General features: G+C 36.9%; 1 protein-coding gene across 1 annotated transcript; it reads right to left on the reverse strand.

Moving 5' to 3' along the window:
* Positions 1-1,516: 1,516 nt before the first annotated feature.
* Positions 1,517-2,848, reverse strand: LOC145677472 (uncharacterized). Its single transcript, XM_081747947.1, has one exon. The coding sequence runs from the start codon at positions 2,846-2,848 to the stop codon at positions 1,517-1,519; it is 1,332 nt and encodes a 443-aa protein (XP_081604073.1).
* Between the last annotated feature and the right edge of the window lie 20,127 nt (positions 2,849-22,975).

Raw genomic sequence — 22,975 nt, forward strand, 5'->3', positions numbered from 1 at the left:
ATAAACGTGGTAGCGTATGGAGGGGAATAGCAGGGAGTTTTACGTGTAAAATGATATGATCGGGAAAGAAATAGCAAGTGGTAAGGGGTAGGGTGTAAATGATCGGTGCCGTCAAAACGGGATTGACGCGTACATTTTTTGAAACCAATTTGAGATTAAAATCATGTAAGTCAGAATGTAACTGATGAACAGGTATGATTTGAGGATATAACCGGTTTTCTTTACATTGGTCAAAAATGTCGTTAAAATTAATTAAGTAAAGTAACTGACGAAGCATAAGGAGGATCGCGTTGTCAAATTTTAAATACATCTTAGAAAAAGTAACAAAAGAGGAGTGATCCGTGCGCATGGCTTCAAGTAGGCGTGTCTCATCGGCAATGAGAGCAGAAACCGTTGTTTGCACATCTTTGAAGGAAGAAGATGTTTGTTCAGCAAGTGTTGCAACCTGATGAGAAATATCAGAAAATTTAGAATTGAGAACAGATTTATGGTTTTCAAGCTCTTGTACGTGTGTCTTTAGTTGTTCGGAATTAATTTTAGTTGAATGTATTTGGTCTTCAGTAGCTACTCCTGTGAGAAAGTTTAATGCTGATCCGATGAAGTTAAAAACACCTCTTTGGGGTCTCGGAGTCTTTGAAGAAGAGGTTTCGTTAGAAAGAAACTTAACCAAGTATGTAGAAGTTTGAATGTCATTAGACAGAGAAATTATTCAGGATAGAAAATCTTGAAAATGGGTACACAACCGGGAAGTATTAGCTTTGCATTCTATGGTTGAATTGAGAGACTGAAAGGTAGATGTTGAAATGTTATAGATTAAAGGAAAGGTTTGGGAATAGGGGATCGCTTGGGGAAGGGGAATATAGTCAATGCCATTAACAAACTGTACGCCTTGTGGCATGAACGTGCCTGAAGCTGGTACAAATAGGATGGAGAGAATAAACCTGAAAGAAGAGAGAAAAAAAATGTCACGTAATTGTGATATATTGACTGCAATGTATGGGTGTGGGATGAGAGAAAGCATTTCGTCCTAGCGACCTTAGTGATATCATGTGGGGTCGGACCAGCCGTTCCCAAAAAAAGGACGCAAGAAGGAAATGAGATGGAGAGTCTTTCCTTCGCGTCTAGGAAAGAAAAATGAGGTGAATAATGAATGATGCCGGTATATTGCTTATGGGGAGAAGGAAAAGCGTAGAGTTTGTTATGAGCGTAACTAGGAGTCGTTGCACGGGAGAAATGGTGTGTGTACAGCGGGTTGCCTAAAACAGGAGACGAAGCATATGCAATAATAAGGAACTGCCGGAAGAAAAAAAATGCCGCACGGGAGAAGTATTGTCTGTAATGTGTGTTGCCTACCTGTATCTGTAATTATGGCATAACGAGAGACAAAGTCGGAAGTTTTGCCAGTGTGGTACTACAGAAAGGGATCATGTTTCACTAGGAACGTTAAATTAGATAATAAAAACATAACGTGAAATGTAATTGGTAGTTGGGTTTTGAAGTAATGTGTGGTCGGATCCTATTTAGAGGTACTGAGAAAGCGCTTGTACTTATACTCAAATTCGGGGTCTGGGTTTGTAGGTGGGATATACAGTTTTAAACGGGTCTTAGCAATGACCGTTGGCTTCCCATCAATATCTAGAAGATACTCATCAGCCGAGACATTCGAAATCACTTTGTAGGGTCCCTTATAAAGACGGGATAATGGCTTACAAGTGTTAGGTTTTGTTGAGGTATCTAAGATCATAACTAAACTGTCAGGGAAGAACTGTGTTGGATTTTTGACCTTCTCAATGCGCTTCTTCAGATCAGTGAAAACTTGGTGTTTTCGAAATTCAACTAGATCCCTCATTTCTTTGAGTGCAAGTAGGCGATCATTAGTATTCAAAGTTTCTTGTTGAACGTGTAACAAATTGTCTAATGGTAAAGTGGGATGAACGCCATAGAGGAGAAAATGAGGAGATAGACCAATGGAAGTTAAGGGTGATTTATTCAGAGCCGCTGTGGCATGCGCGAGGAAGCGAGGCCAAAATTTCTGGTTGTCTTGGCACAGAAATTTGAGACTCGTTTGCAAGGAGCCTAATCTTTGTTCGACTGTGCCTAGAGAACGATGTTGATAGGGTAGGCCGTACTTAACTGTTATGTTAAGAGACTTGAGGAAGTTTAACGATACTGTAGACCGGTGTGAACTCTGAAGATCTAAGTAGATTGTGCGAGGGGTATTATATGGAAGAATGATATGGTTTGTGATGAAATTGATGAAGTTGTCGCTGTTTGGAGTTGTAATGAGATGAGTAATGGTGAATCCAGTACAGTGATCCGTAGCTGCATAAAAGTATTGAAACCCTTCGGGATCGCTGGGTATTAGCTTGCCTGCTAGGTCCAAAGAAAAGGTTTCAAATAGGAATGACTGAGGAAAACGCTGAATTGTTGGGTTATTAGGCATGTAATTGCGTTTAAAAATGGCGCAGCCGTTATATGATTTAAGTTTCTGAGCTAGCCATGATTTTAGGCGCGGAAAGAAATACTTGTATCGCAACATCCAATACATCTTGGTAAAACCTATGTGAGTCATTGAGTCATGATACTCATCGAATAAAGCTGGTTTAAGACTGTCGGGTACGCAGAGCAGTAATCGAGAGTAAGGTACTCGGTACAGTTTTTTGTAAAGTATGCCTTTCTGAATAACGTATTGTTTGTTGAGACGTTGGAATGAAGGATCTGTCTCGTCTCGTTTGTTGAGAGTCTCGATAATTTTGGAGAAGAATTTATATTCACCCTGTAGGCGAGATAAGTCTAAGTTGTTATCGATAGTTAAAAGTACAGAATCAGGCACAACCACATTGTCCATGTCTATCGTGTCTTGCGTAAGAGGAGCAGGATGCCTACTAAGATAATGAGCTATGGGGTTCTGATGGCTTTTTGCATGTTTGATTGTAAAGTCAAATGTATTAATGTAGTTTAACCATCTCAAAATGTTTGGGGATGGAACAATTGTTTTTCCTAACAGCAAGAAGAGAAATATTGTCAGTAACTAGGGTGAAATGGTGGCCTAACAAATATTTTTCTAATTTCCGAAGAGAAAAGTACACTGCATATAATTCTTGATGGAAGATTGGAAGGGGGGAAACGGTTTTGGGATGTCTGGAAGAGACATAGCAAACAGGTTGCACAACGTTAGTAGTGAGATCTTCCTGTAATAACGCCGCCCCGACGCCTACTGATGCGGCGTCTGTCATGAGAATGTGGTGTGTATTGCGGGTGGAATATAGAGCAAGTACGGGGGGTGAGGTTAGAAGTTTCTGCATTGTTTCAAACGCTTGAACGCGCTCAGGAGTCCAGATGAGCTTTTTAGGATTGTTTGACAGAGCCTGATAAAGGGGTGCAAGAATGATGGAAAATTTTTTGAGAAAACGTCGGAAAAAATTTGCACTGGCTAACCAGCGTTTGAGACTTTTGAGAGTGGCCGGTCTGGGTGCCTGAGCTAAAGCTGAAATCTTATCAGGGTCAGGTTGTAGGGTGTGATTGTCAATAATATGGCCTAAACATTTAATTCTTTTTGATCCGAAAACTGATTTTTTAATGTTAAAAAGCAGAGAATGTTTGGCGGCTTGCTGAAAGAAGGCACGAAGCACAATCATCATCTGATCGAATGAATCTGCGTGGACATACATGTCGTCAACGAATGATGTAATATTGTTGGGGAAGATGTCCCTATAAATGGTTTGAAGAGCTTGTTGAAGTAAAATGGAGGCATTTTTGAAACCCTGAGGAACAGATGTCAACTGAAGGTGAGTGAAGGGGAGAGAAAGACCCTTAATGGAGAACGCAGTGGCTGGTCTGTCCTTGGGATCTAAGTCTAATTGATAGAAACTGGAGTGTAAATCAAAGGAGTTGAACCAAACTGAGTCAGAAAGAGACTCTAGAACGTCCTGTATATCTTCTAAAGGAGAAGCTATTGTTCTGGAACGGGAATTGAGGCCCCTGAGATCAAAAACGGCCCTTAGCTCAGTTTTGGAATTTGGTTTTGAAACAAATAATATGTTATTTCTATACTGAGAATCTGATTGTTCAAACACTCCTTGATTAATGAGGCGCAGGACGAGTTCTCTTGCTCGCGGTCTAAGTCTATGTGGAATGACGAATTGGGGGGACTAAAAGGGAACGTCTGATTCTAAGTCTAACGTGGCCGAAAAGATGGGTATTTTTGTAAAATCATTGTCGTGCCATTTAAAAGAAAAGCATATTCAGAAAGTAGCGCCTTCATTTGAGCAGTTTGATGTTCGTTCATGTCAGGAGAAAAGTGAAATTTGTTAATGTCAATGAGATGACCGATTTCTTTAAGGCGTTGTGGTTTGTGTCGTGAAGCGTCCTCGTCCGTGGGAAAATGAACCTGTCTTATGGTGTTCCGGTGGTGAAAATATGGAATCAATAACAATGGGAGCATTGGCCTTTATAATCTGGGGACGAGGCGAGATGTTTGCAAGTGGCAAAACAAGGTTATCTATGGAAACAACAGCATGCGTCATATAGCAGTTACTTAAGTTTCGTAAGATAGGAGTATGTAGCCGGAAGGATGTATTTGGAAAGTGACCGTGAACCTTGAGAGGAACTGCTTTAGCTGAACGGGGTGGTATGACAAGTCTCCTACGTGCTTGAAAAACAATGTGAGGAGTGGGATGTTTTTTGAAAAAGTGAAATGTGTTTGTATTAACGCTGTGTATTGCATTATCGGCTGGAGGCATGCGACCTAGATGACGTAATGATAGGATGCCTTTGTCAAAATCAAGGGTTGCTTGATGGTCTTGAAGAAATTTACCGAAAAGGATAGGAAAGTTTTTGAAAGGAACCAAACGAAAAAGTACGGAGTATTGATGACCATTAAAATTCAAGTTGAGAATGGTAGCACGGGAGAGATGTACCGGAGATGATGAAAGACCATTTAGAACCGTGTGAAGCTTAAAAGTACGAACCGAAGGGTTCAGCTGGTAGGCTGGAAAGAGACTGACTTCAGCACCAGAGTCGAGGCAAAAGAAAACATCCTTGGTCATGCAACGGGCTTTTACGTAAGGTAATTTGCCTTTGAAATGCAACGGTAATTGGAGGTAATCTGAGGAAGAGGGAGGGGAAGAAGGGGATGAGGAAGAATTAAGTGCAAGGAGACTGGTACGCTCTCGCGCTAATTTTGGGCGTTTTTTGGTTTATTGGTACGAGAGTTTGTGGAGACAGGGGTAGGGGAGGGGAGGGCGGGTAGGTGGGTAGTTGTAGGATATTGAAAAAAGGGATGATAGAATGGATATGGTGGGATGGGTATGGTTGGCTGTTGTGTAGTATAGACGTTTTGGGGTTGGGAAGAATGCTTAGTATTAAAACGCTTATTGTTCTTGCCTTTACGAGAGCCGTTATTGTGATCATTTCGTGGAGTGTTACGGGTTGGGGGAGACTTAGGGACAGTTTGACAATGAGAGGAGGCGGTACATTGACAACAATGAGATGGGTGTGTGGAGCAATGAGTACACGAGTTAGAAGAAGAAGAGATCGGATTGGTGGAATGAGAATGTTGGAGACAGGAGGACGGCGGATGGGGTGAGAGGGACCGTGGAAAGGGAAGGAATTTATGGTTAGGAGAGTGGGTGTTGTGATTGTGAGGACTAGGAGAACGAGAACGGGTAGGAGCGAAATGAACAGAGGTAGGTTGAGAATTTGAAAGGGTGTTGAGATGAAGCTGTAACTGTGAGACTTGATAAGGCAGTTCTTGAATGGCGCTAGAAGTTGGGACATCTGAAGTTTGGCGTGAAAACGAAGAGTCCGTTTCTCGCTTTTGGGCCATAAGCTGAGTGCGTTCTAAGGTTGTAACCTCATCAATAAATGTGGGATAGTCAGATATGGTGCGAGTGCCAAACCAACGTATGTTCTCGGGTGTCATACTCGACACGCATTCTAAAAGAAACTCCTGAAAATCTAATTGCGTGTATGCCTGATCTGCCAGAAATTTCTTTGCGAAAACGTAATGAGAAAGTGGTTCATTAGGGAGTTGAACTCGAGACCTATACCGATGAATGCAAGATCGTGGAACCTACTCGTCGCCAAATTGTTTTAGGAATTTTTGTTGGACGGTTGACCAGGGAAGGGTAGAGAGATTTTGGGTGGAGAACCAATGTTGAGCGGGTCCAGAAAGAGACTTTTCAAAAATCTTTATGCATTTTGAGTCATCCCAGTTATTGACCAGTGCGATCTTCAAGAAATTTTGTAAAAATAAATCCGCGCTTTGCTCCTTGGACGCACTGTATATATCGGGAATGATGGAAGAAATGCTTGCCATATTGTTTGAATTTTGAACTTGAGGTGTGTTTAAGGGAATGAAAGAAGCCTGACTGCGAGTCGTGGGCATGACAAGAGAATGTGAGAAATGAAATGACCACAATGGAGTTAACAAAGCAAAAAAGTGCCGTATATGTGTGAAAAGAAGAACACAGACACTAAGAACCACACGAGAGAGATTCCTCTGGGGGAGCCATAATATGATACTAATATGTTACTGAATATAGCAACAATCATTTGTCACGTTAAGTAATAAGAATGCTAATAAAAGGACAAGTGTCATACATTTGGGGTATTTATTAAAACCGACACCATAAATGCAAACGATATAGATACAAACAATATTTACAAAATCATGATATGAAATATAAATAGTACAATGGTTGGGGTCTATCAAGGAGAAATCCCTGATACTCTCGTGTGTTTTTAATGTCACGTAGTCCTCCCTTCACGACATTTATGTCATGCAAAAGTTCATCAGCGCAAAGCATATACTCACAAACTCAGGCCTTCCATCACCGCTGTCAGTCCTGGGTGGTTCCTCTGGATGCAGAATGAATATACCATACCACACTCTTAGCAGGTGTAGGTCGAATGATCATAATTTTTTAAAATGCCTGGTTTTATAGTATCACAAAAACTAATTTAGTTTTAGCAAGGCACTGTTTATGCTGGAAAATATGTTTTTTCAATTTAAAATAGACACCTTGAAAGATTTTAACTTATATGTTTTGACACCATCACCTTGAATAAACTTGATATTATCACTTTGAAGGTTTTTATATTTTGATGCCACTGAAAAATCCGTTTGCGTAGGACGTGTTGTTTTTTTTTCTTTTTCGTGGTTGTATCGTATTGTTAATCTTGTTCTTTAATAGAATTTTTACAAGGAGAAATCACGAAGTATCTGAGTGTATAATAATTTTAAACTTTTCATCGTTTAATGATTTTGGGAATATAATACAACTGAGAAGCATTGGAGGACGCACAGATATTCTTCTCGTGATCGCTGGTGCCTGATTCGAACAGATAATATTCTTCATCATTAAGATCATCTGCTTCCTCATTTGATGGTACAGTCTTGTCAGGTGAGTGTTCATGGCGAATATTTTCCATAAATGCACTTTTCACAGATGATCTGTTTTCCTTGGGAACACATCTAAGTTTTAAATGAATGACAGAAGCAAGGATAACATTATTTACTGATGATTCCAAGATTAAATATTCCTGTAATCTTTTGTCCATGTCCTTTAATAATGACTTCACTAGCGGATTACAATACTTTAATGAACGTAGTTCCAGTTTTACCAGAACTTTCTTCATGCTAATAAGAACTCAAAGAAAGAGTCAGACAATTGGAGTCAATCAAGTCCTCGTGCGATTTGATCCATAGAATTTAAGTATTCGTCAGAGCCGTACCTAGAGATTTTAACGCCCGGGCCGAAGTGGAATTCGGCGACCCGTACATTCATCTTACCAAGATTTTTCTTTTCTTTATTACATATAAGAGAAGAAGCTTTTGTTGTTACACTACGCGAAATTTTTTTCAAGCTGCTTGGACAAACCATTGCAACAGTCAAAAGTGATCATTATGTGTTCTTTTAGAAATAAGACTTGTTTTCAAGAGGCTTACTTTGGATTTTTTTTTAAACTTCACAAAACTACTTTTGGTTGTATACAAATCCGCTTGGGGAATACTTATGGAAATTTACTATTCTTACAACGCTTCATACTATGGATACGAAACGAAATTTCAATACATTAGGAACTATGTGCTTTTAAAATGTTCGAAATGGGTGACAGCATTAATTTCCAGTAATAATTGTTAACTTTTACAATTTTATTCTGTATGTGACCACACAAGTAACATTGTAATTTCGATTCTTTTACGGCAAAAAATATTTTGTGAAATGTAAGGGAAATTTACAAGAAGCCTTCTTTGCCAATTTCTCAATGTTGATCTCTTGAGGTAATGTTTGTATTTAAAATCCAGAATATAGTTTGGCTACTTACGTATGTTTGAAATTACAGAAATTACTTATTTTTTAATGAATGAAGTATATATAATGCGTATATGTTTTGTATGTAAAAATATCGCACAACTAGATAGCTACACAAAAAATATCCTGGCGATACAAGTAGCTAATAGAAAAATGATTCCAATAAATTCATATTCAAATTGGAAGCATTTCATATGTCAATGGAGAAAAACACTGCTAGTGATCAGTCTTTGAAAAAGACGAAATTTATTGGGATAAATTCTGACCCATTAAGCCTCTATTCTACAACTGATTGAACTTCGAAAATATTATTATTCCAATTGTTTATCTTCATTTTTCACAGTCTCGCGAAAATAGCAGCTTGCGTGTGTGTCTTCACGCATCTCATTTCCATACCTTCATTCTCACTGCCATGATTAATCCGATTCGATAGAATAGCGAGATTAACTAAGCAAACTCATCACCATTAAGACGCCAAATATTTATTTCAGAGTTTGACCGTTTCTGATTTGGAGACGCTCCTGTGTACACTATAAGTCATTACTTCGCACCTTGTAGTGTATATAACATTGTCATTAGCAAATCATATATGATTATCTTTAAGTAAGAGTAAAAACTTGTTATCAGTGTTATTGGAATATTTGGGTTGCGAGCGGAGCGAGCAAGAAAATTTTTAATATCTATTTCTTTACAAACCGCAACAATATTGACTTAATAGGAAGCCAATACTTTTTCGGAGTGATGCATCTTTAATCATTTCCAATAATTTTCCTTTCTTCTTGCTCGTTCGGCGCTCTCTTGTTATCAGCGCCCGGGGGCAACCCCCAGCTCACCCCCGTAGTTCTGGTATTCGTCCAGAAATTCCAACGTTATCTTTAAAAACGGAAATTCCCAATGCAAGGCATGCATCATTTAACTTACTTTTTACGTTTTGAAGCTTCAATAAACTATCCAAATAAGAATTCCACCTTGTACGACAAGGTATTGTGGGAGACGCACCAGCAATATCTATTGAAATTTTACATTATTTCGACTGCAAGTTCCGCAACAGGAAGCAATCTACAATGATGCCGCCCAAGGACGCCCATGTTGTGGTTTCCAAACGGTGGGATTTTAAGCGACGTTTCAAAAATAGTTTCAAATTTTGCTGAAACTAATGTAAAAATTCTATTGGATTTTCGATATTCTGAAGTACAATTTTGTTTAAGGGGTTGCCCTCCCTGATGGGCGCCCTTGGTGTCGCCACGTAATGTTTATAACTGTTAGTTTCTAGTATACTGTGTGCAGGTTCGTAAACTGCGTAATATTTTATTGCCAAGATCAGACCTATTTTGTATTTTGCATATTATGGAAAACAACAAAATACACTATAAAATCTATTTCAAATATAAAATACGAAATAGTTTTTCAAAAGGTATTTAAAATACAAAATACAAATTGTATGTTGTATTTTAAATATATATTTGGAATACATTCATTTGAAATAGGTCCCAGCACTGGTAATAAGAACAATAATAATTGATATTTGCTTTTCAATAGGAAAGTTATTCTCTTCCGTTATCATGCTTTAACAGACAAACGTTTCATATTTTAATACATAGTTTACTAAATTTAATAATTTAATAAATCCTATCATAGATCTACCCCCGAAAAAGACTGTTATAACTCTAATATATCAATTTTCAGGTAATCTGAAAAGACCTTTGTATCTAAAGAAACTTGATCTTTTTTGTTCTAGGAATTTCAATTTATATAGTATTAATTATTGCATTTAAAACCTTTTTAATATACACAAATTACAATTATAAACTTTAAAATTGATAATAACTTAAAATTTACATTTTGAGTTTTTACAATTTTGTTCTGTGTATGCGGTATACGAGGTGCACATACAAAAAAGAACCGTTTATTTTTTAGAGTTGGCAACACTGAGGAAGTTCAGCAAACCCAGTAGTTTGCCCTAGTATTTTGTACTTGTAAGACATAGAATGATGTGAGTGGAGTTACGTACGAGCAAGTAGCTGTACAGTAAAATGGCTGCCATAATACAAAATCCCCCCAAATGTGAAGTGAGATCTATCATACCAATTATTATGCCAAACGACAGAATGCAGTTGACATCCATTCGGAATTGTGTGTTATTTACGGACCGAAAATAATGAGTGAAGTGTAGGTAAAGAAACAGTGCAGAGGAAAGGGCATTCAAATGTTCATAACAATGAGCTTAGTGGAAGGCCTAGGGTTTAGATGAACGAACTGGTGGAACACGTTAACGAGAATATAGGATCCAATCGTTAGTTCACAATAACTGAATCTGCCAAAGAATTTCCAGAAGTATCTACGAAAATAGTGCATCGAATTGTCACTGACAAAGCTTAGTTATCACAAACTATGTGCAAGGTGGATACTACAATTGTGGGCTGGGTGTTGACAGATACTCACAAAAAGCAAGAAATGACAATTGCACGTAAATTTTGACCAGCTTGGAAGAGGATTAAGATGACTACTCTTGTCACATAGTCAAGGGGGGATGAAACCTGGATATCGTACGCCACTAGGGAGTGGAAGCAGACCAATGCAATGGCGCTACTTTGGTTCTCCTAAAGCGAAGAAATTAACACAAACACCGTCAGCTCACAAAATCATAGCAACCGTGTTTTAGGACCAAAAGGATGTGGATCTTATGAAATTCTTGGAAACAGGACGAGCAATTTCAGTAGATGTGCAAAGCCAAGCACTGAATAGTCTGCAACATGCTATCGAAAATTGACGTAGAGGAATGCCACGCTCTGGAATTCTTCTAATCCATGACAACGCTCGCCTTGCAGAGCTAACTGCTCATACTGTTGAGACAGTTGAAAGATTTTGATGAGAACTATTCAATCACCTCCTCCCCCCAGCGATTCGTGTGTTTTTCTTCAACCGAAAAAGTGGCTTACATTGAAGTGAGGTGCTCAAGATATCAGTTCTGAACTAGCTGCACTGCCAGGCTGCAGATTTTTTTTTTTTACATAGATAGTATGTACAGGCTTGTGCCATGCTACCAAAAGTGTCTGGATATTCATGCTGACTGACAAAAGATACCCATGGTATATAGTTGTATACCAATTGTTATTAATTTCTTCTCCTTTCGTATAGTCAGTAAGTATAATGTGAGGAATCTGGTGATTTCAAAAGATTTCACCTGGGAAGGACCTTCAATACACGGGAGTTGAAAAGTTGTACTGGTAATCCACATTAAAGCGTGACGGAGATAAGCCTCGGGGGTTCCGCCTGGATTATCCCATAAAATCATCATTCGAAGAAATTATTTTGATATTTGTTGTTTGCTTAACATGTGTTAATATATTGATTATAACACTTCATATTTCCACTCGTTTGCCACTTATACAGCAACTAGGCGCAAATTTCTTTTGTATAACAGTAATAATTTTCTAAATAGCTAGCACACATCGTTGCCTTGGAGATATATTCACAGAACTTTCGAAGTAATACGCGTACCATCGAAACATAGGAACTAGGACTATCGAAACCCATACTATGGAGAGAAGATGCTCCAAGTATTCGTAAGCTTTGGTTAATATACATTAATTTTAGCTAAGCTCTGCCGGAACTACAAGGTTACCGTTTGCGACTTCGTAACGAGAGATCAGCATGTCAGCAACAACTTCAAAATCGGACCGTGCTACCAGAACTAGGCTCCCCAGTACATTAAGTTGAGTCAACAAAAATTTTGTGACGTCATAGGTCAAAGGTTAATGCCCTTGGGCCGGGGTCAAGGACCGAGGGGGTACTTAGGGCCAACCTCTAGATTTTGGCAAGGCGTACCTTGATCCACCCCTAAATTTTGGCAGGGGTACATAGGACCACTCCCCTTAAATTCTGAAAATTTCCAAATTTAAAAATTTAGTATGGTAGCTTAGGACCAGGATATGTACACATGACTCCAAAAGTCCATTATCACCTCCAATTCTCCTTTTCCTGCAATAGCAGGCAACCCAAAAACTCTGCGGTTGGGTTGTTTGCGATTTCGAAAGGCGTTGGACCAAAACTCAATTTTGTAACAAATACATCAGTGTGGCAGACTGCAAATAAGTAAATGAAACAAATTGTTACGAAGGACAATTTAATTATAATGACGAAGTTGGATGACATCAAAAGTTACAAAATGATCTTAATTAAGCAGTTCAAACAAGACGAATGACAAGAAAGAGATATCAGAGGGAAGCATTTCTCTCCTCCCCCAAAAATAATCTCACCAAAAAAAGTTGCATAAAGAAAAGGTTTAATATAAAAGCCCCACCCAAAATTTTGAAAGTTGACACCCGAAAGGCAAGAATAACTGATCTGAACTGAATGAAATTGTGCAAAGATATTGCAGACGTAAAATGAGGAAATACGGGTTTCATACTTTCCTGGAAAACACGGTTGGGTGGGGCACGGACTTCCAAGAATTGAAACGAAACTTTACGTATGGACAGACACAAAAAATTAACGAACAGGGGTTTCCATTTTCTGCGGGAAAACGGTTTTAGGAGACAAACGCCCCCACCTAAAGTTTAGAACGTTGACTCCCGAAAGGCAAAAAAAACCTAACGGAAGTGAATGAAATTATGCACAGATATTGTAGACACAAAATGAGAGAATACGATTTTCGTATTTTCCTGGAAAAAACGATTGGCTGGGGCACGGACCCCTGAGAACCTTTCATCACGAAATACCAAAAGTGCTAGTAACAGTATATCAAATGTGTGTAAAGGACATGAGGAATAACAACGAAACTTTGTGTATAAGCAATACGCAAAAAATGAAGTAAAACGTTTTTCTTATTTTCTGCGGAAAAACGGTTTTAAAGGGCAAAAGAACCCACCCCAAAATTTTCAAGGTTTACGCCCGAAAGGTTCGAAGAAGGAAACCGAAGTGAATGGCATTTTGCACAGATATTGTAGACAAAAAATGAGGGAATAAGTGTTTCGTATTTTTCTGAAAAAAGGTTAATGGGGCACAGACCCTCACAACCTTTGATCACTAAATATCAAAAGTGCTAGTAACAGTATGTGAGGTGTTTGTTAACGACATAAAGAATTGCAACGAAACTTTGCGTACGGATAGTACGCAAAAAAATAAATGAATACAGGTTTTTATTTTCTGGGAAGAAACGGTTTTAAGGACCAAGGCTCCTACCCAAAAGTTTGAAAGTTGACGCCCGAAAGGCAAGGAAAAGTCAACCGAAGTGAATGAAATTGTGCACAGATATTGTAGACATAAAATGAGGGAATACGTATTTCGTATATTTCTGCAGAAAAGGGTTGGGTGGGGCACGGATCCCTCCAAACCTTTGATCACGAAATATCAAAAGTGCTAGTAACAGTATGTCAGATGTGTGTAAAGGACATGAAGAAATGCAACGAAACTTTACGTATCGACAATACGCAAAATATTAACGAATAGGGGTTTTTATTTTCTACGGAGAAACGGTTTTACGGAGCAAAAGCACCCACCTAAAATACTGAAAGTTGACGCCCGAAAGGCAAAAAAAACTGAACCAAAGTGAATGAAATTTCGCACAGATATTGTAGACATAAAATGAGGGAATACGGGTTTTATATTTTCCTGTAAAAAACGGTTAGGTGGAGCACGGACCCCCCCAAACCCATTATCACGAAACATCTAAAGTGCTGGTAAAAGTATGTCAGATATTTATAAACGACAAGAGGAATTGCAACGAAATTTTGTGTATGGACAATACTCATAAAATAAATGAACACGGATTTTCATTTTCTGCGGACAAACTGTTTTAGGGTCCACAGGTCCCACCTACAATTTTGAAAGTTGACGCCCGAAAGGCAAGAAGAAGTGAACCGAAGTGAATAAAATTTTGCACAGATATTGTAGACATAAAATGAGGCAGTACGGGTTCCGTATTTTCCCGGGGAAAAGAGTTGGGTGGGGCACGCACCCCTGAGAACCCCTGATCACGAAATAACAAAAGTGCTAGTAACAGTATGTCGGAAGTGTGTAAAGAATATGAGGAAATGCAAAGAGACTTTGCGAATCGACAATACGCAAGAAACAAATCAATACAGGTTTTTATTTTCTGCGGAGAGATCTTCTTACGGGGCGAAAGCCCCCACCTAAGACTTTGAAAGTTGACACCCGAAATGCAAAAGAAACTGAACCGAAGTGAATAAATTGTGCACAAATATTGTAGACAAAATGAGGGAATACATTTTTTGTATTTTCCTCAAAAAAAAAAAAAAAAAAAAAAAAACGTTTGGGTAGTGCCCGGACCGCTGAGAACCTTTGATCACGAAATATCAAAAGTGCTAGTAACAGTATGTCAGATGTTTGTAAAAGACATGAGGAATTGCAACGAAACTTTGTGTATGGACAATACGAAAAATAAATAAATAGGGGTTTTTATTTTCTGCGGAGAAACGGTTTTATTAGGCAAAAGCTCCCACCCAAAATTTTGAAAGTTGAAGCCCGAAAAGCAAGAAGAACTGAACCGAAGTGAATGAAATTTGGCAAAGATAATTTAGACATAAAGTGAGGGAATACGGGTTTTATATTTTCCTGAAAGAAACAGTTAGGTGCAGCACGGATTCCCCAAACCCATAATCATGAAAAATCAAAAGCGCTAGTAACAGTATGTCAGATGTTTGTAAACGACATGAGGAATTGCAATCAAACTTTGCGTATGGTGTAATATGTCATTTATAGTCAAGGTTTTCAATTTTCTAAAATAATAATTGTAAATTGTAATTATCCTCGATTATTCTGTTATTAAAACGAGATAACAAGTTTTGCACCGAATAATAATAATAATAGTATTCTAATTTGCGATTTAAATCATTTCAAGAAAAGCTATGGTTCTCAATGACCTCTGGTGGTACTTTTTGGAATGATAATTTTGTTCAAGTGCAGCGCTACCTGGGATCGTCAGATCACAGGCAGCTATCAAATTGGAAGGAAAACGTTTACCTTTGGTGTCAAAATTCAATATGTTTTAACCTAATTGGCTTCTAAATTAAATTAAGTGTTGGTAGTGTATTTGATAAATTGTGAATATGTGAGTTTATTGCTGTGAAAGCTTTGGTTTATAACTGGAATACCTACTGTAAGTAATTTTTTTTTCTAGAATTTCTTTTGGCAAGTTAGTACGCCATTTAACATTGTGGTTGTTTCTATGCTGCTATCGCAGGTCGATATTTGAATGATAATGAGTTTTATAGTTGAGTTCTCAATTTTGTGATTTAAATTAAATTCATTTGTGTTATTTTTTGTATTCTCAAAATTTGGCAACTAATTATATTGTTCGAGTTTACTGATATAAAGTTGATAATATCCGATTTAACTCTATTATTTGACTAATGTAGAGCTTAGTTTACCTGGCGTGCTATGAGAGTATTTTTACTAGTAGCTATTGGATTTAATAAGTCCCACTTTTGTTCAGTTACTTGAACTATACCAACATAACCGTAATTTATTTATTAGTGGGGGAATTTAATTCTCCTTCCTTCCAGCGTGCACGTTTAAATTGTCTTTGCGGAGGCAGGTGCGCGTGTAACGTGTTAATATCCTTTCAAAATAATTGTAGTACTAATATAAATATATATTTAGAAACAGGATATACGTTACAAATCTAAATAGCTGCCTGTGATCTCAGTTGGTGAGTGGGAATGTGAAATATGTTATTATTTCTTGTTATGTGATAGATAGAGCCGGATTATTCTGTAAAAGGGTTGCATTATAGTTAAATAGTAAGTAATTAAAATTGTATTGAGCGTCACCGAGTGGTTCGTAAGATGGCGACCGGACCTGTTAATCATGACCTACGTCTTGAACTTGATCATTTCGAAAATGGTGATACTGGAGTTTTAGTAATTAACCAAACTCAATTGACAAATCCTAGTGTGGAAAATCACGCTAGTGATCTTGGCGTTTTGAATGACGCTAGAAAGAATAATACGGTAGAAAATGATTCATTTGTTATTGCAAGTGGCAATAAAAATCAGAGTGATAACGTTTGTATTAAGACTTCGCCTAGTCGCCCGGGGGTGTCAGGTGGCCACGAGCAAACAGCAGTCGGCGGTCAAGGCCGTTCACCTCCAACAGCTGGTGGTAGCTTATCAGCACAAATACGAGCAATTCGTTCGCACTTGGCTGGAACTCAGATATTTCCTTCAGAATCGGTTGTAAATAATTTCACATGCAATACTAATGCTTCTGTTTTGAGAACAGATTTAAGTAAACTTGTTACTAATTCAGCACAAAAATCTTTAAACGATTTTGCTCGTAATATACCCTTTTGTGATGGAAGCAAAGATATAGAACTCTTTCAGTTTTTGCTTTCTGTTTATAAAATTAATAAACTGAGGTTGTTTCCCTTAGAATGTATTATGATGTTGGCTATTGGAAAAACTACTGGGTTATTAAATACAGAATTACTTAAGTTGTTGACTGGTTGGAGGTATGTCGTGCCTTACGAACTTCTCTGTTGACACCATTAGGCTTACGAGAAATAAATAGATTGTTTGTTGAACGTATTCAGAGCAAGAATGAAAATATATTAGAATATATCAGCAATATTTATGATGCTTATGTGGTGTTTCAAGGCACTCTAAATGAAGAGGGTATTAAAGTGAATGTTTTACAGGGTATGAAACCAGATATTAGATACGCAATCTTTAAATATAATATTCCATCAACTTATCAAGAACTTTATGAGGAAGTTGTTAAATATGTGAATTATGAAAGATCAAAATTAGTCTATGATGAAATGTGCGGGTCAAATTTTTCTATTGAGTGTAAAAAGATAATAAAATGTTATTTTTGTGGCGGGGATCATAAGGTTATAAATTGTATGTATAAAAAGCAACAACAAAAACAACAGGCGGCCTTGATGAATAGAACGTCAACCGAGGATAATAGGAAACCTATAGCTACATTTATCGATGCGTATTTTTTGGGACGAAAGTTAGAAGGAGCCTTAGATACTTGCAGTACAGTGAATCTTTGTGATATAGACTCTTTTAAAGAATGGGAGCAAAACACTAACTGGAGAGTGCAATATATTAAAGATACTTTTCGTGGAGTGGGGATTGGAAAGGAAGTGCTTTATTTAGATCAATGTGTTGTTCTACCGATAAAAATTGGTGGTTTAACTTACAAACTTAAATTCTTTTTGCATAAAAACTTGTCACCTAAGTTTATTATAGGAATAGACGGAATTAGTTTTCTTAAAGGAGCAATAGACATTAAGAAGAAACAATTTATAATAGATGGTGGAAAAGTTAAAGTTCCAATAAGGTTAAATAATACCCCTACTCTTTTGAAAAATGATTCTGCCGCAGAAACTAATCATTCCAGGTCCCATAAGGTTCCGACTTCTAAATGGTTTGTGGAACATCAGGCGTCTCGCGATGGTGTGCAAGCAGAAACATTTTCAAACAGCAGAGCTACATCCAGGGCGGTGGTACATAATTTTCAACAGTCTGGTACACAGGGGGATGGATCCAATGTACGAGAGGATACGAGAACTCCTAATAGGCAGGCTACCAAGGTTTTGGTCGATTCCAAGTTGGTGAATGAAGATCCTGATTTACCAAGGTATGTAAGTGAATTGGTTGCTAATTATTCTGACGTTTTCAGTGATCGTATTGGAAAAGTTAAAAACTTTGAGTATGAATTAAAAGTGACTGATGAAACCCCTATTCGAAATAAAGCATATCCGATTTCACGTAGTGAACAGAAGGAGATGGATAAAATTATTGATGATTGGTTAGAACAGAACATTATTGAAAAAAGTAATAGTTGTTGGGCTTTTCCTGCATTTTTAGTTAAAAATAAGAGTGGGGGAAGAAGATTAGTAGTCAATTACAAAGGTTTGAATGACAGACTGTTGGTTAATTCTCAATATACTCCGCTTATTGAGGATGTTATTGCACAATTATCTCAAGGGCGTATCTTTAGTGTGATCGATCTACGTAAAGCTTATCTACAACTGAAGATATCTGAGAATTCGCGCCAGTATACTGCGTTTTTGACGCACAGAGGCCTTTTTCAATTTCGTTATCTACCTTTCGGATTATCTGTGGGGTCTTACTTGTTGTCAAAACTTATGACAGACTTGTTATATCCCTTAAAAGAGGAAGGATTGGAGTGGTTTTTTGATGATGTCGTACTGGTTTCTAAAGATATTGTTTCGCATAAGGAATTGTTGACAAAAGTGTTGAATATTTTTCGTGAAAATGGTATTACGCTGTCACTTGATAAAAGTGTTATGTTTCAAACTAGAATTTCTTATTTAGGTCATATTATTGAATATAATAAATTTGAAATGGATCCTGCTCGCCTAGATATTATACGCAACTTACCAGCACCAAAAAATCGTCGGGGGGTGTTGCGTTTATGTTCATTCTTGCAATATTACTCAAGGTTCGTGCCTGGTTTTCATGAAATAATGCATCCAATAAATGAATTGAGATCTCCTAAGGTGGCATTTCAGTGGGGACCCGCCCAGAAAAAAGCCTTAGATGATATCAAGGCAATGTTCGAATCCCACATTGTGCTTAAATTACCCGATTTAAACCAAAAGTTTATAGTGTGTTGCGATTCATCATTAAAAAGTCTTGGAGGGGTGATCCAACAGTACGATTCAGAAGGCTACTTGAGACCTGTAGCGTATTTCAGTCGAAAATTACGTCCTTATGATTATAGTAAGCCCATTTATTTGCTTGAATTGATGTCAGTAGTGGAGACTCTAGAACGATTTAAAATCTATTTACATAATAAATTTGAATTATTAGTAGATAATCAAAGTTTGTCTTATGCCCTCAAGAATATTAAACGTGTAAAAAAATATGGTAGCTTATTGCATAGGTTGTTTGCCTTTCATTTTGATGTTAAGCACATATCGTCAAATTTAAATGTAACATCTGATTTTATTTCTAGAGTATATAACACCCATGATTTCGAATTGATTGAGAATGTACAATCTAGTGATGAGGAAATGCAAAACCTATGTATGGTAAATATGTGGGATATGCCTTATGCATCTTTATCTATTAAGGAGCATCAGTATAAAGATCCTTTTTTGTCAGAAATAATTAAAAAATTGGAAAGCAAACAGCAGGTAGAAGGTTATAAATTGGTAAACGGAATACTTTGTAAGAAAACAAAAGCATATAAGAATCCCTATAAGGTTTGTGTTCCCAAAAATTTATGGAGAGTATTGTTGGAATTCTATCATGGACAAATTTTGCCCGGTGGTCACGGAGGGGTGAGCCGTACGATTGGGAAATTAGCCTCGCGCTATACATGGCCTGGTATCTTGAAAGATATTAAGGAATACGTAACCACTTGTAAAGAATGTCAATTAGCAAAAGCCGAAAATAGGAAAAAGATGGGGTTGCTAGTATCAGAATATGAAAAGACTGTAAACGGTCTTTGGTATGGAGATGTAATTGGGCCAATAACAAGATCAAAATCAGGACGTTATTGTTTAATTATAGTAGATGGTTGTTCACGTTTCGTTTATCTGGAACCTATTAAAGTTTTGTCCAGCCAAAGTATTATAAATAAGATGTATAGGTTAATGTGTAGGCATGGCTTTATACATGCTTTCGCCCATGATTGTCACTCTATTTTTGTATCTAAATTGTTCACGGACTTTTTATATAGTCAAGGAATCAAAGATATCAGGATTTCCCCTTACGCAGCGTTTTCGAATTTGAGTGAAAGATACATACGTTCTGTGAAAAATGGGTTAAAGATATTTTTCCATGATAAACAACAACAGTGGGATAAGGGCATACACGAAATTGAATTCTCACTCAATAATTCGATCCACACAGAACTAAAGTGTAGTCCAGTGGAAATAGTATACGGGTATAATGTCTGTGACCCTCTTGACACTAAGTGGAATGTGGATAAAATATTTGTGGATAAGAATAAAGGTGAAATTTGGGCATCGGCGATGCGTAATATGGAGTTAGCGTGGAAGAGGAGGAAGGCGTTATATGATAAAAAGAGAATTCCTGTTGATTATAAGGTGGGGGATAAATTATTAATAAAATCGCAAGTGAAGTCATCATTGGTGGACAAGTTTAATAAGAGCTTGGCTTATCGTTGGGAGGGCCCATACACATTGGTCAAATTCCTGGGTCAGAACAGTGTTCAAATTAGATCTGATGCTAATCCTAATGATGTTCGTAGGTCACATGTAGCCCTTACTAAAAAGTATCGAGAGAGAAGAGATGTAACTGCAACATAAAAAAAAAAAAAATATTCGGCTAATTTAGAGTATCTCAGTCTGAGTATTACCGCTTACCACAGTTTTAGTTTGGTTGTGTATTTGTTTGTGTATTATTTGTTTTGATCAAATAGTAATTGTTATTTCTATTGCAGGCCTGCAATGCCGTGTTTTGTGTATTGTCGCGACTACCATTGATGTATGTATGTGTCCATGAATAAGTTTGGTTTCGGATATTGTCAATTATTGCAGAATTTGTCAGCTGTATGTAAGTAGTATGTTTTTATTGTTTATTGCCTATATGGATGTTTTGGAGAGCCAATATCTGTAAAAAAAAAAAAAAAAAAAAAATCAATTCTGCATTTCCGAGTCAGCTAAATTTTGTTAATTTGAGTATTGATAATTAGTTTGATAATGCTTATCAGGAATAAGATTTGAAATTAATCTATCCGATATTAGACAATATTGAGAAATAATTTAGGCTGTATTATTATAATTTATTAATGAGTTAATTGCCATAATTATTAACGGGTGATGGATTAGAAGTAGAGATCCATGAGTGAATGAATTTTGTATGGCGATGGATGATTCTGGTTATTATTAGTATTTTATTTTGTTTAGTCCGTTTCTTTTTCTTTTTTTCTTTTTCTTTTTGGGGGGTTAGGTATGAATGATGGAGTGGATGATTTAAATTAACTAACGGAGATATTATGAGTAGTTACCTTATGGCAATTGCTTATTAAATGGATTATAATTTAGGAACATTTATATTAAAAAGGTTAACTTTTTAATTCGGGAGGGCAGGATGTGTGTAATATGTCATTTATAGTCAAGGTTTTCAATTTTCTAAAATAATAATTGTAAATTGTAATTATCTTCGATTATTCTGTTATTAAAACGAGATAACAAGTTTTGCACCGAATAATAATAATAATAGTATTCTAATTTGCGATTTAAATCATTTCAAGAAAAGCTATGGTTCTCAATGACCTCTGGTGGTACTTTTTGGAATGATAATTTTGTTCAAGTGCAGCGCTACCTGGGATCGTCAGATCACAGGCAGCTATCAAATTGGAAGGAAAACGTTTACCTTTGGTGTCAAAATTCAATATGTTTTAACCTAATTGGCTTCTAAATTAAATTAAGTGTTGGTAGTGTATTTGATAAATTGTGAATATGTGAGTTTATTGCTGTGAAAGCTTTGGTTTATAACTGGAATACCTACTGTAAGTAATTTTTTTTTTCTAGAATTTCTTTTGGCAAGTTAGTACGCCATTTAACATTGTGGTTGTTTCTATGCTGCTATCGCAGGTCGATATTTGAATGATAATGAGTTTTATAGTTGAGTTCTCAATTTTGTGATTTAAATTAAATTCATTTGTGTTATTTTTTGTATTCTCAAAATTTGGCAACTAATTATATTGTTCGAGTTTACAGATATAAAGTTGATAATATCCGATTTAACTCTATTATTTGACTAATGTAGAGCTTAGTTTACCTGGCGTGCTATGAGAGTATTTTTACTAGTAGCTATTGGATTTAATAAGTCCCACTTTTGTTCAGTTACTTGAACTATACCAACATAACCGTAATTTATTTATTAGTGGGGGAATTTAATTCTCCTTCCTTCCAGCGTGCACGTTTAAATTGTCTTTGCGGAGGCAGGTGCGCGTGTAACGTGTTAATATCCTTTCAAAATAATTGTAGTACTAATATAAATATATATTTAGAAACAGGATATACGTTACAATGGACAATACGCAAAGAACAAACAAATACAGGTTTTTATATTGTGCTGCGAAACGGTCTTATTATTCAAAAGCTCCTAACAAAAATATTGAAAGTTGATGCCCAAAAGGCAAGGAAAAGTGAATCGAAGTGTATGAAATTGCGCACAGATATTATAGACATAAAATGAGGGAATACGGGTTTCGTATATTTCTGCAGAAAAGGGTTGGGTGGGGCACGGATCCCTCCAAACCTTTGATCACGAAATATCAAAAGTGCTAGTAACAGTATGTCAGATGTGTGTAAAGGACATGAGGAAATGCAACGAAACTTTACGTATAGACAATACGCAAAACATTAACGAATAGGGGTTTTTATTTTCTACGGAGAAACGGTTTTACGGGGCAAAAGCACCCACCTAAAATATTGAAAGTTGACGCCCGAAAGGCAAAAAGAACTGAACCAAAGTGAATGAAATTTTGCACAGATATTGTAGACATAAAATGAGGGAATACTGGTTTTATATTTTCCTGTAAAAAACGGTTAGGTGGAGCACGGAGCCCCCAAACCCATGATCACGAAACATCTAAAGTGCTGGTAAAAGTATGTCAGATATTTATAAAAGACAAGAGGAATTGCAACGAAACTTTGCGTATGGACAATACTCATAAAA

This window comes from Thermobia domestica, unplaced genomic scaffold (genome assembly GCF_964235325.1).
Source record: "Thermobia domestica unplaced genomic scaffold, izTheDome1.hap1.1 HAP1_SCAFFOLD_903, whole genome shotgun sequence".
Taxonomy (NCBI): domain Eukaryota; kingdom Metazoa; phylum Arthropoda; class Insecta; order Zygentoma; family Lepismatidae; genus Thermobia; species Thermobia domestica.